The 27,049-nt window shown below is 40.7% G+C and overlaps 3 protein-coding genes across 9 annotated transcripts in view; 2 read left to right on the plus strand and 1 right to left on the minus strand.

Annotated features, from left to right (window-relative positions):
- Positions 1-704, minus strand: part of KNTC1 (kinetochore associated 1) — a 30,777-nt gene extending 30,073 nt beyond the window's left edge. The window contains 1 exon segment of the mRNA XM_041488300.1: positions 435-704. Coding sequence (XP_041344234.1) covers positions 435-704 — 270 coding nt within the window.
- Positions 591-14,294, plus strand: RSRC2 (arginine and serine rich coiled-coil 2). Of its 3 annotated transcripts, none has more exons than XM_041488291.1 (10): positions 591-708; positions 2,895-3,051; positions 3,578-3,621; positions 6,256-6,446; positions 7,359-7,502; positions 10,907-11,029; positions 11,128-11,207; positions 11,750-11,982; positions 13,223-13,312; positions 13,632-14,294. In XM_041488291.1, the coding sequence occupies exons 1-10, from the start codon at positions 703-705 to the stop codon at positions 13,809-13,811; spliced, it is 1,248 nt and encodes a 415-aa protein (XP_041344225.1). In that variant the 5' UTR covers positions 591-702; the 3' UTR covers positions 13,812-14,294. The 3 variants fall into 3 exon arrangements, with proteins under 3 accessions (XP_041344225.1, XP_041344226.1, XP_041344227.1); XM_041488293.1 differs by lacking the exon at positions 591-708 and adding an exon at positions 4,559-4,636 and having other exon boundaries at positions 2,954-3,051; positions 6,234-6,446; XM_041488292.1 differs by lacking the exon at positions 7,359-7,502.
- Positions 14,295-14,753: 459 nt separating this feature from the next.
- On the plus strand, positions 14,754-26,071 carry ZCCHC8 (zinc finger CCHC-type containing 8). 5 transcript variants are annotated; one of them, XM_041488711.1, is made up of 14 exons: positions 14,754-14,937; positions 15,727-15,769; positions 16,397-16,471; positions 16,962-17,067; positions 17,719-17,796; positions 18,122-18,225; positions 19,506-19,571; positions 20,556-20,619; positions 20,733-20,875; positions 21,555-21,697; positions 22,381-22,496; positions 23,205-23,288; positions 23,748-23,862; positions 24,582-26,071. In XM_041488711.1, exons 1-14 carry the CDS (start codon positions 14,775-14,777, stop codon positions 25,382-25,384), a joined length of 2,103 nt encoding a protein of 700 aa, XP_041344645.1. In that variant the 5' UTR covers positions 14,754-14,774; the 3' UTR covers positions 25,385-26,071. The 5 variants fall into 5 exon arrangements, with proteins under 5 accessions (XP_041344645.1, XP_041344646.1, XP_041344649.1 ...); XM_041488712.1 differs by having other exon boundaries at positions 20,559-20,619; XM_041488715.1 differs by lacking the exons at positions 14,754-14,937; positions 15,727-15,769; positions 16,397-16,471; ... (1 more) ...; positions 18,122-18,225; positions 19,506-19,571 and having other exon boundaries at positions 17,729-17,796; positions 20,559-20,619.
- The last annotated feature ends 978 nt before the right edge of the window (positions 26,072-27,049 follow it).

The raw sequence follows: 27,049 nt of genomic DNA on the forward strand, positions 1-27,049 counted from the left end.
AGCTTCCCTGCCCTCAGGGACCCTCATCCCCTCTGCTGCTGACAAACCCCAGCCCGCAGGGACCGCCTGCTCACAGGGACCCCCATCCCCTGCCCTCAGGGAACCGCTGCCCCTGACAGGGGTGACAAACCCCTGCCCACAGGGACCCCCGTCCCTCACTGCGGCCGGTGACATCCCTGTTTTCAGAGGGACTCCTCACCGGTGACACTCCCGTGCCCTCGCGGTCCCCTCCCGAGCCCTCGGGGTCCCCCCGCTTCCCTCACCGGTGACACTCCCGTGCCCTCGCGGTCCCCCCGCTCCCCTCACCGGTGACACTCCCGTGCCCTGAGGGACCCCCGCTCCCCTCACCGGTGACACTCCCGTGCCCTCGGGGTCCCCCCGCTCCCCTCACCGGTGACACTCCCGTGCCCTCGGGGTCCCCCCGCTCCCCTGACCGCGCCCCCTCGGCCGCTCCCGTGTTTCAATTTGGCGGGAGACAGGACCGGCTCAACGGGTCCCGCTGGCGGCCAAACTTCCGCGAATGCGAAGGCGCCTCCCCGGCCCATAACGCACCGCGCTCCCCCGCGCTCCCCCCAGCGCCACATCCGGGCACCCGCAGTGGGGACGGGCGGGCGGGGCCGCGCGATCGCTCTGGCCGCGCAGCCGAGGGAGGTCGAGCCCTGCGAGGACGTTGCTGAGGGGCGGCGGCCCGGGCGCTCGGTCATGGCGGTGAGCGGCGGTCGCTGCCGGATTTTGGGGCGAGGGTGGCGGGGAAGGGGCTGTGGGGGGCAGAGCCGGGGAGGGCCCGGTCGGGAGCCGTGTGCGCGGAGGCACAAAATGGCGCCCGCCGCGCCTTCGGCTGCGGCGCCATGATGGGCTCGGGGAGGGGCGGCCGCGCTGCGCCCACCGCTTCAATCCCCGTCTCCAGAAGTTTCTGTTTCGTTCCTCAGGGCTTGGGGAAAGGAGAAGACTCCCTAAGACTGAGCCCTGGTGGATGCATGGCTTTGGGGAGAAGTGCTGTGGTCGTACTGGCGTTTCTCGTGGGGACTGTGGGGCGAAGCTTCCCTGTGAGGGGAGCGATCTGGTGTCTGTGCCGTGCTAAATTTTCCTTTCTCTCCTTTTCTTCGCCCTTTGTGTTTGTTCACAGGCTTTTTTGCGTTCAATTAATTCGCTCCCGTCCTGCTTTTTATGGTTAATATCGATGGGAAACGCCTTTGCTGTAGTTACCACAGCCCTTCATGTTCAAGCAGGGTCTAAGTGTGGTTTTATTTTCTCTGAAAAAATTTTGTGATCTGGTAGTGTACAAAGATATTTCGCCTCGAATTGTTTCGAAGACTCAGTAAGAGTTATCAGAGAGTTAACCTGATGTGGTCAGTTTTTTCAAAAGTTGTTAAATAGTTTTGAGTGCAAAAAAAAATCCCCCAAAGTAACAAACAAACAGGGCTGGAAAGTGATAAAACTTTTTAAAGCTGACTTTAAGCGTTTTGCGATGTCTAATCTGTTAGTTAAAGTTCTTGTCTTGAAAGTTTGATCAGTGGTGAAACAGAGCCAGGAGGACTTTAAACTTCTGGGAAAAATTAATTCTTATATAATGATTTTGGGGTTTTTTTGTTATATAACTTACGCTGTTAAGAGTAAGGTACATTTTTCTGTAAAAGGACTTTAATTATGTACTTTGGTCTTGCACTTGAAGATTCTACTACTATATTTAGAGGTTCCTGTGAAGTGTAGGTGAGAGCTTTATTCAAGGTAACACTGAGCCAGGTGCCAGTCTGAGAACTGGGAATAATCTCAGTGAATTCTGTCAGGTTTTTAATTGCTGGTTTTTTTTCTGTAGCACAGAGATTTCCCTCAGGTGCAGAGCACAAGGGCACTAACGAGCAGCACTGGGTAAATAATGAGATTGGTAGCCTTGGAAATTGTGGCAGTGGGCTCAGTTTCACTTGGATAGTGTGTTTTAAATCCCACCCGATTTACACTCCTAGCTGATATTCTCGTTCTTCTCAAATAACTTCACAATATAAACAGTAGTAGCTGAAACATAAATCCAAATATTTACCTGTAGGGTGTCATAAAGAAAGTGTGGTATTAGCACACAGTGTATTAATGGCAATTTATAATACCTGTTGAGGTTTAAGACAAAGTAGCTGCTTTATTTTCAAAGCAGTGGATATAGATGAGCATTTGAGAGGTTTTCCTGTTTTGTTCACACATTGAGTCACAGAATATTTTGATTTTACAAAATCAGGTTTTTTATTTAATCCTCCTAGATCAGTGTTTAGAAGGAGTGGAGGGAACATCTTGGTTTTCATTATCTGGTAAAAATGTGATCTTGGAACGGGTGTAAGTGACCTGTGTGTAGTCTCCTACAAATAAATCTTTTTGCAGAGATACTGATGAGGTGTTTCCTCATTCCAGAGTGAGCTGTCTAACCCTAATGCACCTTCCTGCATTTCCCTTCAGAGTTCATTCCGTGCTTCAGAACTCTCTGGGAATTTTGTGCCCAAACTGGTCACTCAGATCTGTTGGGACAGCGTTGAACTTAAGTAATCCTGGGCATGGAAATGCTAAAAAGTGACTGACCTACAAACACCATTTAGAGAAAACTCTGCCTCAGAATTTAGTGTTACTGATACTCTCAGAAGTAAATGGAAAAAGTAAAGTACAGTTTAATGTAGTGAGAGAGCAAAATGTGAACTTTATGTCAGTTCTCTTTATTAAAATCTTGAAAAATCAATCTGCATGCAGTTAAACAGTTCACTGCAGGTCTATAAAGCTCTTGCCTAAGCATGGGGTGACCACAGCATTGTCTTTACCAAAAAAAATGTAGATATATCTTCAGAGGAAGCATGAGGTAAATTGGTTTTTTCTTGGTTTTCAGTCCTAAGCTTCTGTTTCTTACAAATTCTCTGTAGGGTAGTGATACAGAACGAGATGGAGTAGTCCCAGAAAAATCCTCTCCAGAAAGAGAGAAGAAAAAGGAACAATCAGACGCCTCCAGTTCTCCCAGAACATCAAAGCATCATTACTCGAGATCACGCTCACGGTCAAGGGAGAGAAGACGGAAGTCAGGTACGGACTTGATGGGAGCAAATTGCTTGTGCAGCTGAATTCCCTCAGAACTAATTTTGGGAAAAATAGGCAGACTTAGCCCTAGTAACTTGTTAGAATTGGGGAAAAAATGGATCTGCTAACTTTTGGGGTGTATCCTGAATGTTGAAACTGTTGAGGGAAAAGGTCTTATCAGTGTTGAGGCGAACATCACACAGTCAGACCACACCAAACAGGAAACTGTCCCATTTGGTTTCACTTTGTTAGACAGGCGTTGACCGTGGGATACTTTTGCATAGTTGTAACAAGAACAAGGTTATGATTGGAGTATGATGTGGGTTAGTTTTTCACTGTCATAGCTTAAATAATTGCAAAGCACTGGAACTAACAGCCAGAGTTTGCTTTCTGCAGTAGATACTCAAATAGTGCTGTTTGTTTTTTAAATCTTGACTTTAAAGGATGGAATAATTGAAAGGAGCTAGAAAGATTATAGGCAGGTGATCTCCTCTTTATCTTGGCAAATGACAGCAAATGTTTTCTTCTCCAGACACTGAAGGAAGAAAACACAGAAGCCGGAGCAGAAGCAAAGAGGTAATTAACACTTTGTAGCGTTTAGGTAATTGTACATCTTAAAAAGTATCTTGTAGTAATGCACATATGTGTAAACTTATATAAATGACTTTATGGTAAGTACAAGAAATTGAGAACTTTAAGCTTAAAAATGGATATGGAGAGCCTTTCATAGTGAAGCATGATTGCAGCCATCATGTTGACAAGGTAATAGTTTTATAGAAAATGCTTTCAGAAACTAGTAACTTAATTTCTTTCTTTTTTTTTTTCTTTTTTTTTTTTTTAAACTTTTGTGGAAACATCCAAAAGAGAGAGTTCATGTGGAGAAGTAGAATGGTATTCTTGAACACTTTTACAGAGCTTCCATTATCCAAAAGCCTTGGGTGGCCTTGTTCCTGGTCAGTGGTCAGGACTTTGAATAATACATACCTGTCTACTTAGGTGTATTAAAAGTAATTTGCCATCGCACTGAGCTCTGTTTATTGCATCCTTTAATTGTAAAGGCTGTCATAGCTTGACAAACAAGCTGAGTCAGCTGGAAATGTGACAGTAGCAGCAAAAATTTCAGAGGGCTGTCTCTTAAAATAAATGAATAAGTGAGTGTGTGAATATATAGGGGAGTGAGAAGAGACAGCATCAATAATGCCTTAAAAATAACTGGCTCACACACCAGAGAAGAGCTGAAACAAGCAAAGCAGGAGCATCGAAATAGTCATAAAGAAGCTTAAGCCATGTGGGGCAATAGGCTGGAACAGATAAGGCACTTTATAACCTCAAACCCGGGTCAGGAACTTCTCCTTCTCCCATTCCAATGGAAGCTCTGTTAAAAAAAAAAAAAAAAAAAAAAAAAAAAAAAAAAAAAAAAAGGAGGAAAGAAAAATCTAGGCGAGTTTTTGTGAAATTGAATAATATATTGTTTAGCTCACATGATAACATTTCTATAATAAATCATACTCAGCGTGCTAATGCGCGAAGAGACTGAACTGAAGACGCTGCAGACTCAGATAGCAAAATTATAAGCCTACTTCATGATAAGGTAACTATTAGTCATTCAAACTCATATTTCCCTTAAAAATATCTTAAATCCGTTATGGGATATAATGGTGGTTTTATTACTAAGTGTGTGTCTGGAAAATGTGATTAAAAAAACTCTTAAGACTCTCTTTAATTATTAAAAAATGTGTTTAAAAATCCTGTCCAGTGCTTTGCCAGGCTGTTGGATCTAATCTTACACAATTTATTTAGCAGCTTTTAAGTTTTGCAGAGTGAACAGATGAGAAATGATCTCCCACAGTAGATGTACTATTGTCATTCATTTGCAAGATTAAGCTCTGGGTAGACTAAATGCTGAATATCAGTAATTCTTAGTATGTATGTGAGAACAACTACTTATATAAATATATACTTAAAATTAGTTGTACAGGTAACCTCAGATGTAAGAACTGATTATTAAAGGAGCTAAGAGTAAAATACTGTGAAAGCATGAAAATTATGTAATATTTTTACTTACTTGAAGTACAATAATCAAATGTATTTAGAAACGGATACATATTAATAAAGAATTAGGCTTGGGCAAATGGGTATAAACTAATTATGGCATCTTTTTCAGACTTATTTGAGAGAGTGTTCTGATGGAAGAAAAGATTTTATGAATAGTTAACATATTTAGATAAGCAAGAAAACCAAACAAACAACTTCTGAATAATTGGGATTTTTCTAAAATGAATGTATCATGTTTAGTTTGTGACTTGAGCAAAACAGTATTTAAACATAAGACTTAAGTGGGCTATGCTTTTGTGCCAGAAAGGTTCCAAAACACACTGGATATATTAAGAAAGGGTGTTGATGTCACAACTTAGTCTCTGAGGAAAGTACTGGCAAAAATCAGACCTGACCTTGCTAAATATTTTTGGCATTGCAGCTATAAAAAGGAATCTTTTTTTTTTTTTTTTTTTAAGAGGCACTGCAGGAAGGAATTGCGGTATAGTGGAGCAGCATATCTGTAATTTAAAACTACTGTGGGAAGTCTGAGTGATGCATGTTCATTTGAAATACTAAAAATGGGATGTCAGCCATGTAAATTATCACCTTGCTTTGTAAAAACTGTTGGAAGTTACTGAAGAGAGTTTTGCTCTAGAAAATTACCTAATGATGACTAGAAGATTTTTTTGGTTCTAAAAGCAAAATAGTTTGTCTGGAACTACGTGTGGATTTTAGTAACTTTCTACATGGAAGGCTCAGGCAAATATTAAATAATCACTGCAACTGTGTTTATATATATGCATATTCATAAATTGTCAGGTTCTTTAAGATAAGTACCTAAGTGCTTGGAATGGAGACAGTAACTGAAAATGACAGATTTTTTGTTACAATGCTGTGAGTCTTACATGGAAGCACTGTAAAGATACCTGGATGGATACCTTAAAAATCCTTTCTAGACAGTGGGAGGAGGGAAAAAGGGGGAAAAATGATAGTGTGCATTTACAATTTTGGGTAGTTGTTGGCATTAGGTAAAGCAGCCATGGCTCATGATTGAGTCACACTCCTAAGGTTACTAATGTTGCATCACAACTTAGCATTTTTATCTTCTGATACCCATACTAACTCTCTTTGTTGCACTATTTTCCTGAAAGAACCAACTTCTTCTTAAAACAGGCAAGAAGACATGAATCCAAAGAGAAGTCCTCCAAGAAGCACAAATCTGAAGATCACAATGACAAAGAGCATTCTTCTGACAAGGGAAGAGATAGCCTAAATTCATCTGAAAATGGTGAGGAGAGGCATAAACGCAAAGACAGAAAGTCATCCAGAGGGAGGAGTCATTCCAGATCCAGGTCTCGGGAAAGGTAAGCTGTTGCATGTGATTGCTGTGTGAGTGCATTTCCAAAAGCCACGTTTGGAATTATTGTAGAGTTCCATTCCTGGCCTAGTGTAAAGCATCAGTTCATGTTGCATGTTTCAGTCTTCACTGGGTAATGCATTTGTAGATAGTTATTTTGCAGATTACTTCAAAATAAAAGTACAAAATTGCACTAAGACTTTATATAGGGATGTGTCTCACATTTATAATTGGTATAGAAAATATGAAACAGATTATTAAATATACTTTATTGTCAGTGACAGGAAAGCAAATACACCTTACAGTGACATCCTCCAGAAGGAGTGCTGGCCAATCCTCCTTGCCTGGTAGCCCACTCAGCATGTTCTGAGGGTAGGAAAATTGCCTGGGCCAAGCAGGCTGCTGCCAGCAGAACTTCTCCCTGGGTAGCTGAGGGATGTGCAGCAGACAGGGGAGTGAGGAACAAGCTTTGGCTGATAGCAGGCTGAGGGACTGGAGGTGCTCACAGGCTGAAACTTGGGCACTCGCCTCTTCCCAAAGGTCTCAGAATACCATGCAGAGGAGTAGGGTTGTGTTGCCTTGGATTTAAGACTCCTGCATCAGATTAGTTAGGCTTTGTATTGATTTTGAGGTGGATACTTTAATGAACAACTAAAAATAGCAGTGTTCATGAGTGTGTTATTTACAGAACTCTGCAGCTCAGTTGTAGCTGGTGGTGGGCTTTGGTTCCTTTCCCATTTCATCCATTACACCTACAGCTTAGCCTGTTCTAGGCATGAGCATTTCCATGTGTAGTTTGCAGTCTCCCCACTCTGCCTGATGCATTTTGCCCTGTGGTGCTGAACCCATGTGTGAGTTCTTAAGTACAAACTGCATTGAGCACGAGAACACGTGTAAGAATTCGGGGCGTGTGTTTCAGACGTCATCGTAGTAGAAGTCGTGATAGGAAAAAATCCCGATCCCGCAGCAGAGAGAGAAAGCGACGCATCAGATCTCGCTCTAGATCAAGATCTAGACACAGACACAGAAGCAGAAGTAAAAGCAGATCTAGGAGCAGAAGCAGGTAGGTGTTACCTTCCCTATACATGGTGATGTTTGGTTGGACATTCTGTGGTGGGCTGATGTGATGGGTTTACCAGTTCATGTCTGTTCATTGCAATTAAATGTGTTTGGCTTTTTCTCACCAGTACTTAGAGCAGGTTCAGGATTGGGTGGTTTGCTTGGTCTTACGGAAACGTTTGTCCCAGACAGCTGAAGTGTCTCAGGCTCTTGGCTTTTCATAGTGTAACTTCTTGTTTGCAATAGTATTTAAGTGGGAAGAAGTGTACAGTAAGTTACAGGTGACCTTTTCCTGTGTTTGATACAATAGTAGCGTGGTTGGCATACTGTTGTATTTATCCCTTCAGTTTGTGTACATATGATACAAGGAAAGTTTAACTGGGAATCATTGGCTGTCAGAGCAGATACATAGATCATTCTGATCAGCTCCACAAAGTTGACTTGATTTTTCTGTGAAGTTGCAATTGGTGTGATGTTAAGATAAATTTTGGTTCAGATGGATTATTTCTGGTATGAATGTACTCTTCAGTGTTAGTGATTACCAGCTCCTCCTTGTCAAGTGCAGCTTGAGAATATTTATCACATTAATTTTTCTCCCCGAGTGCTTTGATTTCTTCCTTAAATTCTAGAAGCACTTGATCTAGACACATACTGGCTTGGTCTGGGTCTGTTTGACAGAGTTGAGTTTCCATACCTCACCTGGGATGTGCTGGAGCTGCCATTTTCATCACTGTATAAAAGTTAATTTTTTCAGTAGTGATAATGCATTCAGTATTTTGGTGTGGAGTCTCTGTATCACCTTTGCATTCTTAATGCCCTGTAGGATTTTTTCAGTGGTGATGCTGAAATGCAACTTAATGACTGCTACAGATGTTTTGTTGAAAGTAGTTTGAATGAAAATCAGTGTCCCTGCAGAGCTGCTAGAAAGTGTTGACTGTTCCAGTTCTCTTAATAGTGTTTTCACCAGAATATTTTTAATTGTTCTATGACTGGTTATGACTACTCAGCATTACAGTGGAACATTGGAGTCGTAACCATCACACTCGTGTAATGCTACAACATCCCTTGTGAAAGTGTTCAGAAGACTTACCTTTCTGGAGAAGTAGTTGAATTACCTGGTTTGTGTCATGTTTTTGACATGCACTTTCTACCAAACATTGAGCTGGGGTGAGTAGAGCTGGGTCTGCAGTTGGTACAGTTACTTGTATTTAATGGATGGTATTTAAGCTACATTCAGCATGTTGTGCAAGGCTTCAGCTCCCCTTTTTTTCCAGTTATTGTAGGTAATGTGGTCTGTTTAAAAGTCACTTTGAACATTGTGTGTATTGGCCCCATGAAAACTTCATGTCCCAGAACAGATTTTGGCTTCTGCAGTGGAATTCAAATTACCTGAAACAGAACATGAAATGTGGGAAGAAAAAAGTAAGGGATAGTCGCAGCTTAGGAATTTCTCCAGCTGGAAACAGGCCTTGTGGGATGCTGGTGGACATACTGCAAGAATCCTTTTGTTTTAAGTTGTGTTTTGTGTCTCACAAATCCTAGAGAATGGAAGTAAATGAGGCATTAGTGTTTATCTGGAGCTAGAGCACTTCATCAAGTTCAGGACTCAGAAAAAGCCTAGAAAAGAAGGTGACTTATGGGGCAGTCCTCAAGGCAAACTCTGTACAAGCCAGAAAAATGTGATGTGGAAGTCTACGTGTTAAAACTTACCTATGAAGGGAATTCCCTCATTCCTGACATGCAGTTTTTGTTGTGTTACAGTGAGCAGGCTGTGACAGAAGCACTTGTAAAAGCAGAGCTTGACCTTCTCTTGATGGTTCTTTGCATAATCTCAAACTGAGATTTTCAGGGGATTTGTTCTCATGGGCATTTAAAGCAATCTTTTGGTTTGTGAGTGCATAAAACCTCCTGGCAATTCTTTAGTGGTCTGGCTCTGATTAAGTGCTAGGTGGAAAACATGACAGCAGCTGCTTGTTTCAAATGAAAATACTTCAATACAAAAGCTCAAATATTTATTTCCTTGATGTTTACCAGTGCAATAAAGCATCACAGACCAAAGACAAGACCAAACAACAATAGTCAGCACGGGGAAAAATGAAGGTATCTTTGAAACAGGCATTACATCTTATCTCAGGAATGCAGATCTGTCACTTCCCAGTGCCTGAATCTGCATCTTGTCATCTTCTCTGAAAAGATAAGTCTTGCCTCCTTTGTATTCTACCAGATTTGTCATGTAAACAAGGATCTTTTTGTAACTTCAGTCTGCATTTCATGATGTTTATAGATGCTGCCCAGGTTGCAAACAGAAGAGAATATCTGAATGCCATGGAAAGTAGCTGTTGTCAAGTTAGCCATTATCCCCAGTTAGCTGTTGCCCCAAATGAGTGATAATAACATTTGAGTTAAAAAATTACAGAAACACCTCTGTGCATCTCAACTTACTGGTTATGGCAAATCTGCAAAAAGTGTGAGTGATATCTCCTGTGAATTAACCTTTGATGAGCGCTTCCAGTGTCTGTGGCTTCTTTGTTTGGAACACCAGAGTCAGAGGCTTAAATTGGGATAAACCCTTATCTCTTGTACTGCAGATAGTGATGATCCTGGCACAGAGAACTGCTGCTAATAGCACTTTTTATGTGTGTTTTGGGTAGCTGTTGTTTAGATGGGATTAGGTACAGATGTCCTAACAATGTCTCTTGCTTCAAAGGAGGTGGGGAGAAGGTTAGTAGGAAGAAGAAGGAAGGTTATTAGAAGGAAGAAGAGTTGAACTGAATGTTTTGGTATTTTGCTTAAAAATACGTTTTAACTGGGTTCTTTTCAGATGGTCAGGCTGCAGGTATGGAGCTGCTTCAGAGTTCTCTTCCCAACAGAAACTCAAGACAAATCAGATGTTCAGCTTAATAGAGTCAGTCCCTCAAAGCACATTTAGGGAAGAGGATACAGAGGGGAGAGTAATAGTAATTTCCTGAAGTACTATTCCACTTCTTAAATGGAGCCTCTTCAAAATGCTTCTTATTAGCATAATTACAGTGCTTTGAGGTCTCTTATGGTTTTAAAACATTCTTCTAGCTTGATTCATTCAAGTTCTCTTGCAATTTTTACCAGAAATTAGATAGTTTTCCTTAGGATTTAGAATCTCTAGAGCAGATCTATTTGTTCTGTACACTGAGTATGGGAGGGTAAATGAATACCCAGAATTGCACATTCTGTTACAGCTGGAAATCTTCAGTTTTAGCTCTGTGTTCTTACAAGGCGACTGTTGCAATATAAACTCTCTGAAAGCTTTTCTTGAGAGCTCCCAAATGAATCATAAAGTATAAATTTTCAATGCTGTGATCAAATACTTTATGAAATATTAAGCTGCATGTGTACCTTCATTGTTTTAGCAACTGTTAAATTTGGTTACAGAGAGCGAAAGAAGAGAATTGAAAAGCCCCGAAGGTTCAGCAGGAGCCACAGCCGGAGTCCGAGCCCGCCGCCTTTCCGGGGACGAAACACAGCTATGGATGCACAGGAAGCCTTAGCCAGAAGGTCAGAAACTGTGGTGATTTGAATGATACGTGACATGAATAAGCTCCTGATGTTGATTTTGCATGTCTAAATATTTTTATTTTCATGTATCTCTCTAGGCTGGAAAGAGCAAAGAAATTGCAAGAACAGAGAGAGAAGGAAATGGTTGAAAAACAGAAGCAACAGGAAATGGCTGCAGGTAGTGCATGTGTATTAGAGGAATTCCTGAGTAGTAGTATGAGTGGAAGATAGGTTTATGTTATGTTGCAGTCTTATCCAACAGATGGGCAGGTTGTCTTTATGGAATTGTTAATAAGAAAAACAAGAACTAGGAAATGTTTGAAAAAACCAAAAAAAAAGAAACAAAACCCAACAAAAATGATTGGGATTTCTTATTACTTGCTGAGTGTACAAGAAAAATGTTGTATGTTTGGCTGTTAAGTGATTTCATGATGGCCATTGGGTTGCTGTTTGCTCAGGGGTATTTAGAACCACAAAGTGCATTAGTTTCACTTGTAGTTTCTGTTTTACTAAAACTCCTGGGGACATATTCCTTAGTTGAGAAATCACGTGTATTTTATCATTCACTTGTTATCTGTGCGCTTCCACTTCTATTGAAGGGAAGTGTTTGAGGGGTTTGGCTTTTTTTGTTTTGTTCTGGGGCAGGTTGGTGGCTGGGTTTTGTGTGTGTGTTGGGGTTTTTCCCAAAGTTCTTTCTGGCAAGTTCCCTTTGTTCCTCAGCGGCCGCAGCCACGGGAGGCTCCGTCATCAACGTCGCCGCTCTGCTGGCCTCGGGGACACAGGTGACCCCTCAGATTGCCATGGCAGCTCAGATGGCAGCGCTCCAGGCCAAGGCCCTGGCAGAGACTGGCATAGCTGTGCCCAGCTATTACAACCCAGCAGCAGTGAACCCCATGAAATTTGCTGAGCAAGAGAAAAAGCGGAAGATGCTTTGGCAAGGCAAAAAGGAGGGGGTAATGTTGGCTTTTCTTACCTTCATCAACTTGTTTGGGGATATCCTGCACTCAGTTTAAGGATGCTGATCAGTGTTTTTCCAGTTTTCATATTTCTTAGCAAATTTTAATATCAGCCTGGAATAAAACTTCAGTAAAGCTAGGAGTTGGACTTCGATGATCCTTGTGGTCAGTTCCAACTCAGAATATCCTGTGATTTAGGAGTGAAAGGACTAAGATAATTAGTGCTTCAGTGATAATGGTTGTGACACAAGACTCAAGGGAACCCTCAATGTCATAAAGTTTCAGAGGTATAATTGGATCTTAGTGTTATTTTTGTGAGTTTACCTAGAGCTTGCAACTAAACATCAAACCCAGATGGTCCCCCTTTACTGGGAAGGGATGGCTGAGGTATAGGGTGTATAACCCCTCTTTTCTGGGACTGCAGAGATTTCTCATGTGATGCTTGTGTCCTCTCCAAATGCAAATTTCAAAGGCAAGTCTGTTGACCTTGCTGGTAACTTTTCAGGAGCAGAGTAAAGCAATATTAACCCTAACAAGACTCATGAATGCAAATAATGCTTCAGGCTTTTGTGCTCTGTCAAATGCCTTTGCCATTAGTGAAGTAAGAAAGGCCCCTGTGGCAATTGCTGTCTCAGAAAGTTGCTGGATTTCAGTAGAGCTTTTGCCTGCTGATACTGTGGAAAAAATGGCCACTTTAATATTTGTATTTTTGTCTTTTATTCCTGTGGTACAGAGGTTTTTGTTAGGCTGGTTTCCATCTTGCAGCAGTTACACAACAAGCTCCCTTACCTTTACAGGCTGTTCCCTAAGATGTGAAAAACAAACCAGTTTCCATGGCAATGGTGGGAGACAAAAGGGAGGGCAGGATAACCCTGAGGGCTCTCTGGGCAGTTCTTCCTGAATTGTGCTGTGTATCAATCAGTTGCAATAAAAAAATTCATTTTTCCATAATTTACTTCAAACCTGAATTCCAACCAAGCTTCCAGACCTTTGGAAATGCCAAAGGAAGGAACATATCTGAGTTTTGAATATTATGGTTAGGAAGGTTTCACTCCCAAGGAGCTCCTGTGAGGATGCTTGAGGAGGAATGTCAGACTTGGAAACCTTTTACTTCCAGCTCTGGTACAGAATGGGTTTGTCTCTAGCACTGCTCCTTTGCTTGCTGCTCTATTGTGCTATTAATGGAATCTTATGTAAAAAGGTGACACTTTATTTTTTGTTTTTTTAATCTGAACAGGATAAATCACAGTCTGCAGAAATATGGGAAAAACTAAATTTTGGAAACAAGGACCAAAATGTTAAATTCAGAAAACTGATGGGCATTAAGGTAAAGAATTCTGAATATTTAATTAAGATTATTAATTGCAAGATAATGATTTCACTTTGTATTTTAGTGTATCTTACCCAGTAAAGATTTTAAGTTAACCTGATGCAGTTGAGAGCTTTTAAGTATTTTTTAAGCTCAAAAGCAGCATCTAAACTTCAATTTAATTCAAGAATCAACTGGGTGAAGGCCTATGTGTTTCTTGAGAGAGAAGATCTGTACTAGAATGTTGCAGCAATAAATGCAAATACTTGAACTCTTACTCTTGTAAGAATTTGTGAACCTCACTTGCCCAGAGCTGATGTTTGTGTTGTATTTCCAGAGCGAGGATGAAGCTGGCTGCAGCTCCGTGGATGAGGAGAGTTACAAAACCCTGAAGCAGCAGGAGGAGGTGTTCAGAAATCTGGATGCACAGTATGAAATGGCGAGATCACAGACTCACACACAAAGAGGAATGGGATTGGGGTTCACATCTTCCATGCGAGGAATGGATGCAGTTTGAAAAATGAAAAAAAAAACACAAACAAAAAAGGCTGTTTTGAAGTTTGAGACTGTGGAAGGTTCTTGTTCACATGTTGGGTCCTTGTTCACCAAAAAGCTAGCATTCTAGCTTGCATGGGTGTTGCATTGACTTTAATTTATTGAAAAATACAATTTTTTTTGTAAATATCAGATTAGTGATACTGGTGTTAGTGTTGTAATCAGGTTATACCCACTTCCATTAAACTTGACAGAACTAGAGGAGGACAGTATTTTTTAGTTAAAGTTCTACTTTTCAAACCAAGCAGCAGATGGGAAGAACTCATACATGGATATTTCGTGTCCACTGTCTTGTGTACTTTTGTACTTTAACCTTGTACAGTTATTTTCAATTCTTGAAACATGAAAGAAACATTGTGTAGATGTTATTTAGCGGTCTGGGCCAATAGGCACATAATCCAGTGCAAAAAAACTGGTTAATAATAAAGACATTTTTTTTCTCTAAGGTCATATAGTAATTTGTCCTTTGGGCCAAACTCCCATAAACCATTTAAGAGAAAGGAAAACTTAAGGACGTTTTGCTTTGGTTCTTTTGAAGTAGGATTTGCCTAAACTATTACAGTGAGGGGCTTTGCTGCAGATACCCTATTTCAAATACTTTTGTCCTGCACGCTGCTGCTGCCTCATCTCTCTCCACCGCTCTCCCCTTCTCAGAAGAGGAAGAAAATCTCCAAAACCGGGAGCGGTGCCGGTTCTGGAGGCAGGAGCGCGTCCTCCATTGTGAGTACGGCAAGCGCTGCGGCGAAGCTTGAGCGCCCCGCCGCCTACACCTCCCAGCGTGCATTGCGCCTCGCAGCGCATCAGCTCTGCGGTCCGCCGCCCCGATGCACGCTGGGAGTTGTAGTCCGCTGCATGAGACGTCCCGCCCGCCCCGCGTTTCCCGCCGCCCTTTGCCCCTCGCCCCGCCCTTCCTGCGGCGGCCAAGATGGCGGCGGAGGTGGACTTCGGGGACCGCGAGCTCTTCGGGCAGCTGGAGGGCGAGCCCGGGCCGCCCTCGCCGCCCGCCCTGGAGGAGCCGGACCCGCTGCTGCAGCTCTACGAGCGGCTGCGCGACCGCGACGAGACCGTGCAGCGGCTGCGGGCGGAGAATATCCTGGCGGGAGAGGCAGGGCCCGCGCCGGGGCGGGGAAGGCGGGCGCGCCGCTGCTGCCGGTTCCCTTCCGGGCCAGGCGCTCCCGGCCCTCAGGGGGACTCCGGCTTCTCCCCGGGGGCTGTGGGAAGGAACCCTCGGTCTCTGCCGGGGCTCCAAGGGCGAGAGGGATGAGCTGGGCGGTGAGGGGAGCTCTCCTGGTGCTCCCCGGCTTCCTCAGAGCACGTTTTCATTGAAACTTTTATCCCCAGAGCGGCCGGGCCCGCCTCGGGCCCCGGGGTGCGGGGCCGGCTGTTGAAACGGCTGTCACTGAATCCCTCCGTTCTGCCTTCTAACTCAGCTACGGATAATCACAAATAGTTGAATTGTGTTAGGTTTCCTAAACGGTTTTTGGGTTTGCCGCTGCAGCAGAGTGGAATCTGAAATGTGTTATGATTCATTTCCCATTTACAAGTACATACGGACTGCCATTACCTTTCTTTTCATGATGATCACAGATACTTATAAAATAAAATACTATGAATCTGTTAATATAATCATTGCACTTAATGAATGGCACTATTTGGATTGTCACAGCTAGTCCTCTTTTTTTTTTTTTTTTCTTTTTTCCAATTTTTTGTGTTTCTCCAGCAACAGGTCGATTTTTAAATAATCCCTGTGCAGTGAAAGGGAAGGACTGAAACCCCTTTTGTTGTTCTGTGAAATTCTTGCTCGGTGTTTTCTTGCTTGCTTTGGGTGTGGGTTTGTGTCTTCCAAAGAAAATCATAGTCCTTAACAATAAGTTTACATCAGGAACTTAAAAGGAAGCTGAGAATTCTGACTCGTCCTAGGTATGTTAATGCTGACTTGAAACACTGTATGAGCTATATAGAAAGAAGATGTTTATATTGTATATATAAATACAGTTTATGTAAGATAAAAGCTGTCTGTGGTAACAATCTGCCACATCTTGTTTCCATGTCCCAATCCCTGTTCAGGTGTTGGGCTTCTAAAATGCCATTCCAGTTCCTGAAAAGTCTTTTGGAGTTGAATAGCAGGAACTCAGTTGGTGTTGCTGTAACTTTTATTTATTTGTGTGTATCTGTTTAATGAAACTCACTTGGTCTTCAGGGAAGCAGTTTTGATGTATAAGTTCAGCAGTGAGGAAAAATTACTTCATATGGTTGAATGAATCTTAGTTAGGAGATTGTGTAAGTTTATTGAAATTATAATAGCAGAAAGGGAATTCTCTTCATACAGAATTAAATATTTCTGTAGTTTGGGTGGATGTTTTGTTCTCCTTCCACCTCACACCAACCTGCTTTGCTCAAGAGGATAATTTCTGTTTAAGTGGACTTAAAAATACAGATTTTTATATTGACCAAACCTTCTTTCCCCTGTGGGGCCCAGCCTGAGCTGTGATAAAACTGGTGGGGAATATTTCCTGTACCCATTGTCTGTGTTCTGTGCTGTTCCAGTGGAATCTCCGTGGAAAACCCCAAAGTTGATGGACCTCTGTTGCAGATTTTATTTATGAACAATGTCATTACTAAGTAAGTATGAAAAAACAATCCTGACAGGAAATGGGAGCTTTTTTGTTTGTTTGGATCTAACTGTGCTGTGCCCAAATTGTGGATGTAGATTTTATCCAATAACATGAACTACTGAAGCTTGGAGGGGAGAAGGGATAATGGGCAGTGTGCCAGGAGTTCTGTTCATGAGCAATATCTGCTTTTACCATGAAATGAAGGGAGACTTCCAGGATCTTGGAGTGAGTCTGAAGAGCACCTTGAATTTCAGGAATGTTGTGGGTAAAATAGAAGAAATTAATCTTTCCCTGCCTCTGGGCTGATTTTTTGCCACACTCTTGTGCTCTTGAATATCAGATTGCATTTGTGTTGGTGGGTGTGAGACAGGGGCAATAAAGAATTGGATTTTCCCCTTTTCTAAGTTATTTAGTGAATGATAAGTGCTTAAGAGAAGAGATATCTGCCCTTTGTTTCAGCCTTGCTCATGTCTTCATCTCTCTCTACTTAATTTCAGGCGATATCATCAAGAAATTGAAGATTTTATTTGTAGTTTAGTTCAAAAATATGAAGAGCAGAAGAAAAGTGAACAAGAAAAATCACACTTGAATGCTAAGCCACAGGTACTTTAAAACTCAAGTTGTTACAGACTGCTGCTTCTCCATCTCTGTAATGAGAATATTGAAATATTTCACTGTTAAACAGTGACAAAAATCAAATTAAGTAGATGTCAAACAAATGTTTTACAACTGTTTGTTCCAAAAAATAAAGAGAAAGGAAAGATCCTTTCTGCCCATGAAAATGCTTCTTGAAAATTGTCCCTAGTGAAATTTCAGTGAAAAAAATTAATAAGTTAGTTTAAATAATTAAGAAGAAATCTTAATGTATCTTCTTCTGATAGTGTTTGGCCCAACTCCAAGTATATATAAGAAAGCAGATGAACAACAGAATCTGAAAATTTACCCTTTCTCCTCCTAGTTTAAAATTTTGATTCTTAACTCAGCATTTACTTTGAGTGAAAGTGTGGAATGGCACATTTCTCTCTATCTTTCCCTCAGCTTTTTTGATGAGAATGAAAATGTAATTATGCAGTGTGTTTCTCATCAAGAAAGCCTTAGAAAGGAGCTGTGCCATGCGTTGGGCTGTGGGAACGTGGACATCTCCATCCTGCTGTTGGTGAAAGGGGAGAAGCTGAACCCCACATTCTGTGCCTTTTACATCACTCATTCAGGTTGATTTAAGTGAATTATTTTTATTTTTGCTTTTCCTGTCAGCCCTCCAGCGTTGTTTTGGAAGAGGACTGTAAAGGAACCAGCTCAAGTTCTGCTAAAAAAGTGAAAGAAGCTTTTAGTGTAAGTTTTTGACTGTGCTCTTCCATGGTAGGTCTGACTCTTCACTCTCCACATTCAGTGTACACTGCCATTAAAATAAGATCTCTTAACTGCTGTTATTACACTGATAAATTAAATTTAAATTCAGCATGTTTGGGCTACAGCAGTGCAAAAAAAAAATAAAAATCTCATGTATACAGGTTTGGGCTTGTATGAATTGTAAATTCTTACAGAATGGGGGAAAAAAACCTGGATGTATTTGAAGCAGTGTAAATTTATAGAAATGCTACCAATCTCACCTAAATACTGACACATTTCTGACAATTCTCTGACTTTTTTTCTACAGGTTGTAGGAAGTGTTCTGTATTTTACCAATTTTTGTCTCGATAAACTGGGACAGCCAATTTTAAATGAGAATCCACAGCTGACAGAAGGATGGGAAATACCTAAGTATCCTGTTTGCTAAAACACCTTTCTTTTTTCCATGTGTCAAATCCAAAGAATTCCAGTGGGTAAATTGAACTCAAATTCTCTTCAGTGGATTGTGTGTTTCTAGCAAAACCATACCAGTCATTATAGATGGGGTGATTTAATGAGTCATTAATGGCTTTTTTATTCAAAACAAATAAGTATTTTGATATAATTGACCTGCTGATTGCTAGCCTGAGAGTGAATGCCTTATCCCCATAAATACATCTTGTGACTTTTGGGCTTTCCTTGGCCAGTCCCTAATCAGGTTTGGAATGACAGCTCATTGCAGATTGAATAAGTATTCTCCCTCCATAAAATCCACTCTCTGGGAGAAGAAAAGGGTTTGGGAAGCTCAAACAGGCTGTGAAATGCTTTTTTCCAAATGTGGGAGCTAGAGGGGAAGTCTTATATTAAAATTTAATTATGGTATGCTTTTAGCATGCATCCATTTTAAAGCTGGTTCTTTATTGCTTATTAAAGCCAATGTTTGAGAAGTGGAATTGAGAGAAATGCTGAAGAAGCTGGGAAATGTTGAAATGCTTTTTAATACTGATGTCTTCTATGACAAAAGAAACTGGACAAGGAATTTCTCAAGTGACATCATCCCCCCTGGTTTCCAGTGTTGTTTCTGTCCTGGAAAGACCCAGGACAAGGAGCAGTTTCAGAGTTCATTTCTGCAATATCCAGTTCTTAATCTTGTAATCAAGGTCATGTCAGTGTTAGAAAATTACTTGTATCTGAACATAAATTGCAAATTTACAATCTCCCAATCTCTGGGTGAAGGAAGTAGATGCCTAATGGGAATTTCTCTTTAAATGCTACATCAATTGTGGCTGAAGTGATTCTGAGTGAAATGGTTCATCAGGCACTGGCTTCTAAACCACCAAAGTACTGCTCTCAGTGAACCTGTCATTTTGAAACTCTATCAAGATGTGGTTTAATAAGATTACTGTGAAACATTTCAGAATTATTATCTGGAAATTTCTGCCTGTAAACAAGAGTGTTGTAGTTTTAGCAAGTGCTGATAAAGTATTGGGTAGAAATTTGTAGGAGGAAACAGCATAAGCTCATCTTAGCAAATGCTTTGTAGTAGGTACCATCTTTTAGGTTGTACTCAGGACTTCATATCAAGGACCCATTTGTAACTTAATGCAGATAAGTCAGTGTTCTGTTCAAAGCACTATTAAGTGTTCATTGGTATTTTAAACAAAATTGAAATTTTGCTTCATCCAGTAGCAGTTCCTTATTGAAATCTAAAGATATCAGCAAGTTTTCAGCCAGATTCTCTCCCTAGATGGACAAGAAATACAAGTAAAACCCAAAAGGTTTGTATTATTCTTAAATGTAAAGTTTTGAGCTGAAAAGTTCAGATGCAGTCTGTGATTATTGCCCAGTTAATAAACCCTTGGAAATACTTGAGCAATATTTAAATTTAAATTAAATAAGTCAGAGCTGAGCATTGCAGTCAGTGAATCTTGTCTTTTTATTGAGTTTCTTTAGGAAGGGCCTAAAGTCCTTGTGTGAAAACTTCCTGAATTTTTATACTTAGTTCTTCTGTTTCTTGTCTTTTAGTGCTTGGTTTGTCATCTTTGCACTGGTGTTGTGTCATGGTTACTGTTCTCTAGAACAGCTCCTGTCCGACTTATTTGATAGATTTTTAAGACAGGCTGATCTGAGAGTTGATGGTGTAGTTTTTATGGGAAGTCAGAAGTGAAGGAAATTCAGTTTCCAGCTGGACTTACCTTGGACTTGTGCCACACTTTTTGTCTCCACTTCTGGTTCCCATCCTAATTCAGTAAAAATGAATGTTCAGAAAATAAATCTTCCTCTAAAATCTTGGTATTTTACCCAGTAATATTGCAAATGTTTCTTGCCATGGTGTAAATTTACAAGGAAGATTCAAGTTGAAGCCAGCTGCAGTTCCATTCCAAGTTTTCAGGGCAGTTTCACAAAAGGAATTACTTGAAACTGTGGGTCAGGACTTTCCAAAGAAATGTTTGTGCTCTGCTGTTTGTTTCTACTGATTCCCAGTATTGTGGAAGGGATCAGATGATACCATTTCCTATTTCCCTCTGCCCTTTCCTCCTTTCCAGTGTTCTCCTTAGCACTGTGAAATCAACAATATTCTCCATTTAAGGATTGATAAAATTTTAAAAGAAGCTGAAGACAGCACATGACATCAGCTGTCCTTGCTTTTGGTTTTGTCTTTCTCAAGTCTAAACCTTAAAATCTGTCAAGAATGAAAATAATTAGGTCTATTTAACACTGAAGAGTTGTTTTCAGGTTTAATTTGTTGTGCATTTTTCAAGCAGGCCCAAACCTCATTGTTTCAATTGTGGTTCTGAAGACCATCAAATGAAGGACTGCCCAAAGGTAAAGTCACCAGTATTCCAAAGACTGCTGCTCTCCAAGCTTTGTGTTGGGTGAAGGAGTGCATAAATTGTGAGTTGTCCAACTCTAAACTTCCCAATTGTATTATCTTTAAGCCACGAAATGCAGCTCGTATAAATGAGAAGAGAAAGGAGTTTTTGGAAGCTTGTGGTGATTCGAGCAATCAGAATTTTCAGCAGCGTTACCATGCAGAAGAAGTAGAAGAGAGGTTTGGAAAATTTAAGCCAGGAGTAATTAGGTATCTCTTTTCTTTCCATTTGCTTTTCTGGAATACATCTTCTGCCTTTGGAGTGCCAGATTTTAATTGCCAGTTTTTTAAGTCCACCTGCTGCTCTTTCCTATTGTGTTAGAATTTGTTAAATAGGATTTCAATAAATTGTAGACATATCTTTCAAATGAAAACTGCTAGCTTGATAGTCCTACCCTTTCTCTAATGCAGGGTGATAAATATTTCTCTTTGACTTCTCAAATTGTATTATGTTCCTACTAAAAATGTATTCAAAAGTCTGCAGATTTTGAGCTTTGAGTGTCCCTTCCTCTCTGTTCAAAATGTTCAGAGAAATCAAAGTATTGTGTGGCAGTCTCCAAAAAAATCACCAGTAAATTCAGTGTCAAGGTCCACCCTTCCTGTTGATAGCTGCAGTCAAGGCCATGAGTCAGAAGCAGTAGGTCAAGTATGTTATTCTTGGTGTAGAAGTAAATCTAATAAAGTGTTTAAGCATATCAGCAAGGCAAAAAGTTCTGTTTAATATCAGATCTGATTTCATTTATGTCTCGGGTGGAAATGCAACACACTTTGAGCTACAACTCAGCTATTTTACTTTGACAGCTGAGAACTCCACAAAATATTCCTTTTGTCACCAATGAAGGGATTTTTCTGGATGACATTTTGCTTTCTGTTTGTTTTCTTGGCTTAGTGGGGTCCTTCAGGATGCCCTCGGTGTGACAGACAAGAGCCTGCCCCCGTTCATTTACCGCATGCGGCAGCTGGGCTACCCCCCGGGCTGGCTCAAGGAGGCTGAGATGGAGCACTCAGGACTGGCTCTGTATGATGGCAAAGGTGAGCACTGTGGGGCTGGGATGCAGCTTTGATGAGGATCTGTGTGTTGGCTGCATCCTCCTCAGGAGATAATGAAGTGACTGGTTTGTAAACCTTCATCTCCCTCGTGGAAGGGTGAAAAAATTGCAAATCAAGTTGTTTTATTCATGTAAAAACAAAACAAATTCCATAATGGTTGTGTTGCAAAGATGGGAAACTGTCAGTGGGATTTCACTCTTAGAACTTGGAGTTGTGAAATTGCAAGACTTGCAAATCTCTTCTTGTCCAATTTCCTCTCCCTTTTTCTCTTATTTTTCATGGAAGAAGCCATAGTCCTCAATAAATTGCTCTTACACAGGAGCAAAACCACCAGTAAGCAAACAACGCATTTCTTGGAACCTAACTGAAGTAATTGACCAGCTTTTTGCTAATGACCATTTTTTTTGCTGCATCCAACAGTCCTGATGCCAGATTCTGAGGGTGGCAGTGGTACATGAAGAGCAGTTGTGTAGGAATACCCAGTTAGGTTTCTGGGGAGGTTTCATCCATGTATCTGATGGATTTGGTCACTGTTCCTGCCTCTCTGGATTTCAAAAACCTTCTATCAATACTTTCATTCCAAACTCCTGTTCTTAAATCCTGTGGATTTTTTCAGTGGTGTTCTTAATTAACATCAGTAATAATTAAATTCCATTGCATTATAGGTGAAGTTGAAGCAGAAGATGAGGGCTCTCCCCAGCCCAAACGTATCACTTATGATGTGTCCAAGTTGGTAAATTACCCAGGTTTTAATATATCCACTCCCAGTGGCATCCCAGATGTAAGTAGCTGTTCTCTGCCTTCTGAACAATGTGCTGAGTGACAGGAATTGCTTTTAGCCCAGAGTTAATGTTTTATATCTGCTTCTGACAATTCCCTTTTAAGAGTCTCTTCTTTTTAAGCCCTTGCTTTGGGGCTGGGGGTTGTAAGTAATGTGACAGCTGATACTTGTCATGATTCTTGTGCTAGGGTCTGACAGTGCTTCTGTGGGCATTATTTCCATTATGAGACCAACAGGAGCCTGGAAGGATAGTTTGGTGTTTTTTAAACACAAAGCTTCACACATGAATGGCTGATTTTTCCTTACATGTAAATTTTCTGAATGTTCTTGGAATATGAAAATCACTGTGGTGTTTCCATTATTATAATTTTTATCACAAAAAATTACATCAGACCAGTGCACGACTTCTGCAAAGCTCTGTAACAGCTGGAATTAAACGAGTCATAGCAGAAGAGCCACATAGTGGGTGCCCTTTTAAATACAGAGCACCAAAGAAATCTCCTGTGAGTGCTGCACTTTGATCTTCAAAAGCATTTTAACCTCCTATCAGTGAATTCCATCACTGCTCTGAATGCCTGAGCATTAAAAAGAAGCACTTGTGCATTTACACCTTTACATTTGCCCATTTAATGTTTTTTCATTCAGTGTTATTAACCAATCATATGCAACATTATTTCTCTTTTCTCTTTTTTTTTCTTTTTGTTGTAGGAGTGGCAGATGTTTGGTTCCATCCCCATGCAGCCATCTCAACAGAAGGATGTTTTTGCTCACTACCTTTCTAATTATCAGGAGGTGAATATATCTCCTTGTTTTAAAAAAAACAATGTCTTTTAGTTAGTATAGGTCATGATGATTTCTCGCTTTTATCTTCTTTCTGCACAAGAGGGCAGACTTTTTATTGACCTAGTGAGGGTGAAATGCTCATCTGGCTTATCTGCTTTAAAAAAAAATGGCTTCATGTTTAAAATTAATTCTGTTATTTCACTTAATATAAGCAGATCCCTGTTGTGCAAAGATTTGTAAGCAGTGTGGAAAAAAATTGCTATGAATTTACACAGCCTGGAGTTCCAGATTACCCTTATAAATGAGAAGCTTGGTTTCCATGGCATCCCTCAAATGTCAGTGTCTGTTTACACACTGGGTACCCAAATGATTGCAGTTACAAAATTGCTTTAATTCTTACAGCTGGAAATGTTACTTTGTACAGTATAATACTAATTCTTTTTGGTTTTGTGAATGATTTCTCTGCAGCCGAGTCCAAAATCCAGCAGCAAAAGGGCTGCTCCTCAGTCAAAGTCTCGTCATTCCAAACGACCAAGAGAAGACACTTCAGAGGTAGCAGCAGCTGACATGGACCTGGACTCTGGTACAGTCACTCTGATTTTTGTTTTTCCTAGTTTCAAATTTTATTTTCAAAATAACTTGCTCTGAGTTGAAATGTGAGAGTTAAAAGGAGAAGCCAATGTGTTAGTATTTTGGTGGTAATTAAAGGCAGTGTTGACAGAACCAGCAGTGTCCTACTGCAGTGGCATTTGCTGTGATTGTCACTGTGGTTTTTATATCTTGTAATACTAAACAGGAGGTGTCAGGTGTGCTCAGAGCAATTGCAATGTTAAGTTAAAAATTCTGACCTCTTTACTCCAGGAGCATCCTAAAGAAACTTCTGTTAAGACCCCCAAATCCCTAAATATTTGGATGAAATAACATAAATTTGCAAGCTTACAGCTTCTTAAAAATGAGGCAAACTCTAAGGAGGATTCAGTGTTAAGTGTTAGAACAGCTGGAGAAACTTCTGGCTTTCCTTTTGAAATCTGCCATGAGGAATCCTTCAGTGTGTCTCGGAGTGGAATGGGTTTGTTCTTAATAACTTCAAAAGTAATTTTTTTTCTTGAATGGCTGGCAGAGTTAAAATCTCAGAAAAGATAGCTTTGGTGGATACGAAACGCCTCACAAAGCCTGTTCTGTCTCAGCTGAAAACCAAGGATGAGAAAACATAAATCTGGTAGTTAATCAGAACACTGGCACTTTGAATCTTGTCCTAGTCAGATTTCAGGTTCTCAAAGGTGTCTTTTAATCTCTTTGTAGATCTGGAAGGAGCACAGAGATCTCAAACTCCCAACAGTTTTCAATTCCAACCTCCTTTGCCACCTGGATCTCCATCCATGTCCACTCCTCCACCTGTGCCCCGAGGAACACCCCCACTCACACCCCCTCAGCCTTCCACACCCACCCACTCTCCCCTCCCTAGGACTACCCCACCACCAAACTCTGCCAGTGACAGTCCTCAGCCCAAAATAGTGGACTCAGTGATGGATGAGGACACACTGACCCTGGAGGAGCTGGAGGAGCAGCAGAGGTTAATCTGGGCAGCGCTGGAGCAGGCAGAGAGCACAAACAGTGACTCTGATATTCCTGTTGACACACCTTTAACTGGGAATTCCCTGACATCATCACCAGCCAGGAATGAAGCAGATCTCGTTGCAGAAGTCAGGTCACCTGAGAAAGTGATCTCAGTGGAAACAGAGTTTTCTGACGTCAGTGAGCAGATCCCAGAAAATGAACGTTCTCTAACCAGTCCCAATCTAGAGGAAAGTTTGCTTGACTTAAAGGAAAATCCTGATAATGCAGTTTCTGAAGGCCTGCTGGATGACACCCTGCCTGCTGCCAACCCTGAGGTTAATGAGGAGGAAAACACAGGTGGTAATAAAGTGCCCACAAGCACTGGATCATCTGTGAAAAAATCTGGACTTGTTCCTGACATGAGCAAGTTTGCTGCAGGCATCACACCATTTGAGTTTGAAAATATGGCAGAATCAACTGGGGTTTATCTACGGATAAGAAGCCTGTTAAAAAATTCCCCAAGGAACCAGCAAAAGAAAAAGACTTAAATCTTAACTGGTCTTTTGTTTTCTTATATCCAAATCCCTTCTGTTTCCCCACCAGTTTTACAAATTCAGATAATCTCCCTCACCTTATCGAAAAGAGAAAATCTTGACAAATGCAGGTCTGCCCTATTCTTCCTTGGTATTGAAGTCAGTGCAGGTTTCCATCTTGACCAGGACCACCAATGCAGCCAGAAAATGTAGAATTTTCCCAAATTGCAAGCTTCCACTGAGGAATAACAGGACTGATGATTTGTTAAGACCATTTTATTTGCCAATACTCGAGACTCTAAAATGCAGAGTTTGTGGTTTGGTGTTCATTATTTTGGCTAAGTTTTATATTGTCCTTGAGTTTCAGGTGGATTGGTGATTTTTTTAATATCTGTCCTTTGTACAATAATCTATACTTTCTACATTTTGCTAATTATCCTGTAGATAAGTTTAATATATTCTGAATGTTTTTAAAAAGGTCTGATGTTAAGATTTCCCACATCGAAGTCCTGACAATTGGAAGAAAATAATTGGGGATTACAGTGCTATTTTCACCATTTCAAGTATTTTTATAAATTATTTATGTGGGTCTGTTTTAATTGCCACTGTATCTTTTGTAGCATCGTCCTTCATGTAAACTTGCTGTACAGACATGTTCGTGGTTGTCTACAGAGGTTTAATAAATGAGCTTTTAGCTAAAGAGCTTTTAATTGGAGTCCTGAAGCAGCAAAATGCTGGTTTTTGAAAATCAGCTGCTGAAGAAAATTGGGAAAACAAGCTGAGCAAAATGTGAGTGAGTACAGTGAAATAGTTTAGGAAGGGGTGCAACTGTCAGCTTCAGGTTTTCTTAATCAAGAAACTGTTAAAATTATCTTAGCTACTTAAACAGAGCCTTGCCATACCATTCCGTTTTCATAATCTGAAGAGCTGCCCACTTCTGAATGCTTAGAAATGTTATAATCATGCTGATGAATTGTTGTAACTTTTTTCTTCCTTCTTGTCTCGGGAGGGAGCTGTGGCTGCAGCGACTGCACCTTGTTCAGTTGCCAAGAGAGGGAGCACTAGATTGATGTAAGCATTTGTCCTTCCAGAAATGCAGGAAGAGTCTCCCCAGCCACGTGTAAAGCAGAGTAAACCAAAGCATTTTCAAGTATCTAACAAAAAAAATTGTGAAAGGGAATGTCTGTAAGATAATGTTAGAGAGTGAACTTAATTCTTTCAAATTCTCAGCTTTGCAGTTAGTGCATGTTGCCCAAAGATCTTTAACATACATGATACTCTGCATTTGAATCTCAATGAGAACCCCAGGCTTTTTGCAGTTAAAGCCTTTATTTATTTACCTTTTTTTTCTCCCTAAACTTTACAGGAAGGCAAAACCAAAGCACCTTTATGTGTGAATTCTGAGAGGCTGAAAAATCTTTTTGCAGCATTTACCAGTTGAGTTTATTTGGTTGCACTTGGAAAGCAAGTCAAGGTAAATGTTCATCATATGTTCTAAAATGAATGGCTTTTTTCTTCCTAGTTTATAGGAGAAATAGTATTTTTATAACATGAGTGAACAACAGAATAATGTGCTGTTTCCACCTTCTACACACATTTAAAGAAAGCTCTGTTGGGAAGCATATGGAGGTGTGGCACTTTTTCCTCCTGCTTCCATGGAGTTAAAAGCCTTTAATGACA

The sequence above is a fragment of the Pyrgilauda ruficollis genome, unplaced genomic scaffold, assembly GCF_017590135.1.
Source record: "Pyrgilauda ruficollis isolate IOZ18807 unplaced genomic scaffold, ASM1759013v1 scaffold9, whole genome shotgun sequence".
Taxonomy (NCBI): Eukaryota; Metazoa; Chordata; class Aves; order Passeriformes; family Passeridae; genus Pyrgilauda; species Pyrgilauda ruficollis.

What these genes read in the sequence shown, in the direction of transcription:
- RSRC2 (XM_041488291.1), top strand. An exon ending in GGAGAGAAGACGGAAGTCAG is followed by an intron (nt 3,052 to 3,577) that starts GTACGGACTTGA and finishes TTTCTTCTCCAG; the next exon opens with ACACTGAAGGAAGAAAACAC. An exon ending in GGCAAGGCAAAAAGGAGGGG is followed by an intron (nt 11,983 to 13,222) that starts GTAATGTTGGCT and finishes TAATCTGAACAG; the next exon opens with GATAAATCACAGTCTGCAGA.
- ZCCHC8 (XM_041488711.1), top strand. Translation starts at nt 14,775, where the DNA reads ATGGCGGCGGAGGTGGACTTCGGGGACCGCGAGCTCTTCGGGCAGCTG. An exon ending in TTTAAGCCAGGAGTAATTAG is followed by an intron (nt 20,876 to 21,554) that starts GTATCTCTTTTC and finishes TTCTTGGCTTAG; the next exon opens with TGGGGTCCTTCAGGATGCCC. An exon ending in GGCTCTGTATGATGGCAAAG is followed by an intron (nt 21,698 to 22,380) that starts GTGAGCACTGTG and finishes ATTGCATTATAG; the next exon opens with GTGAAGTTGAAGCAGAAGAT.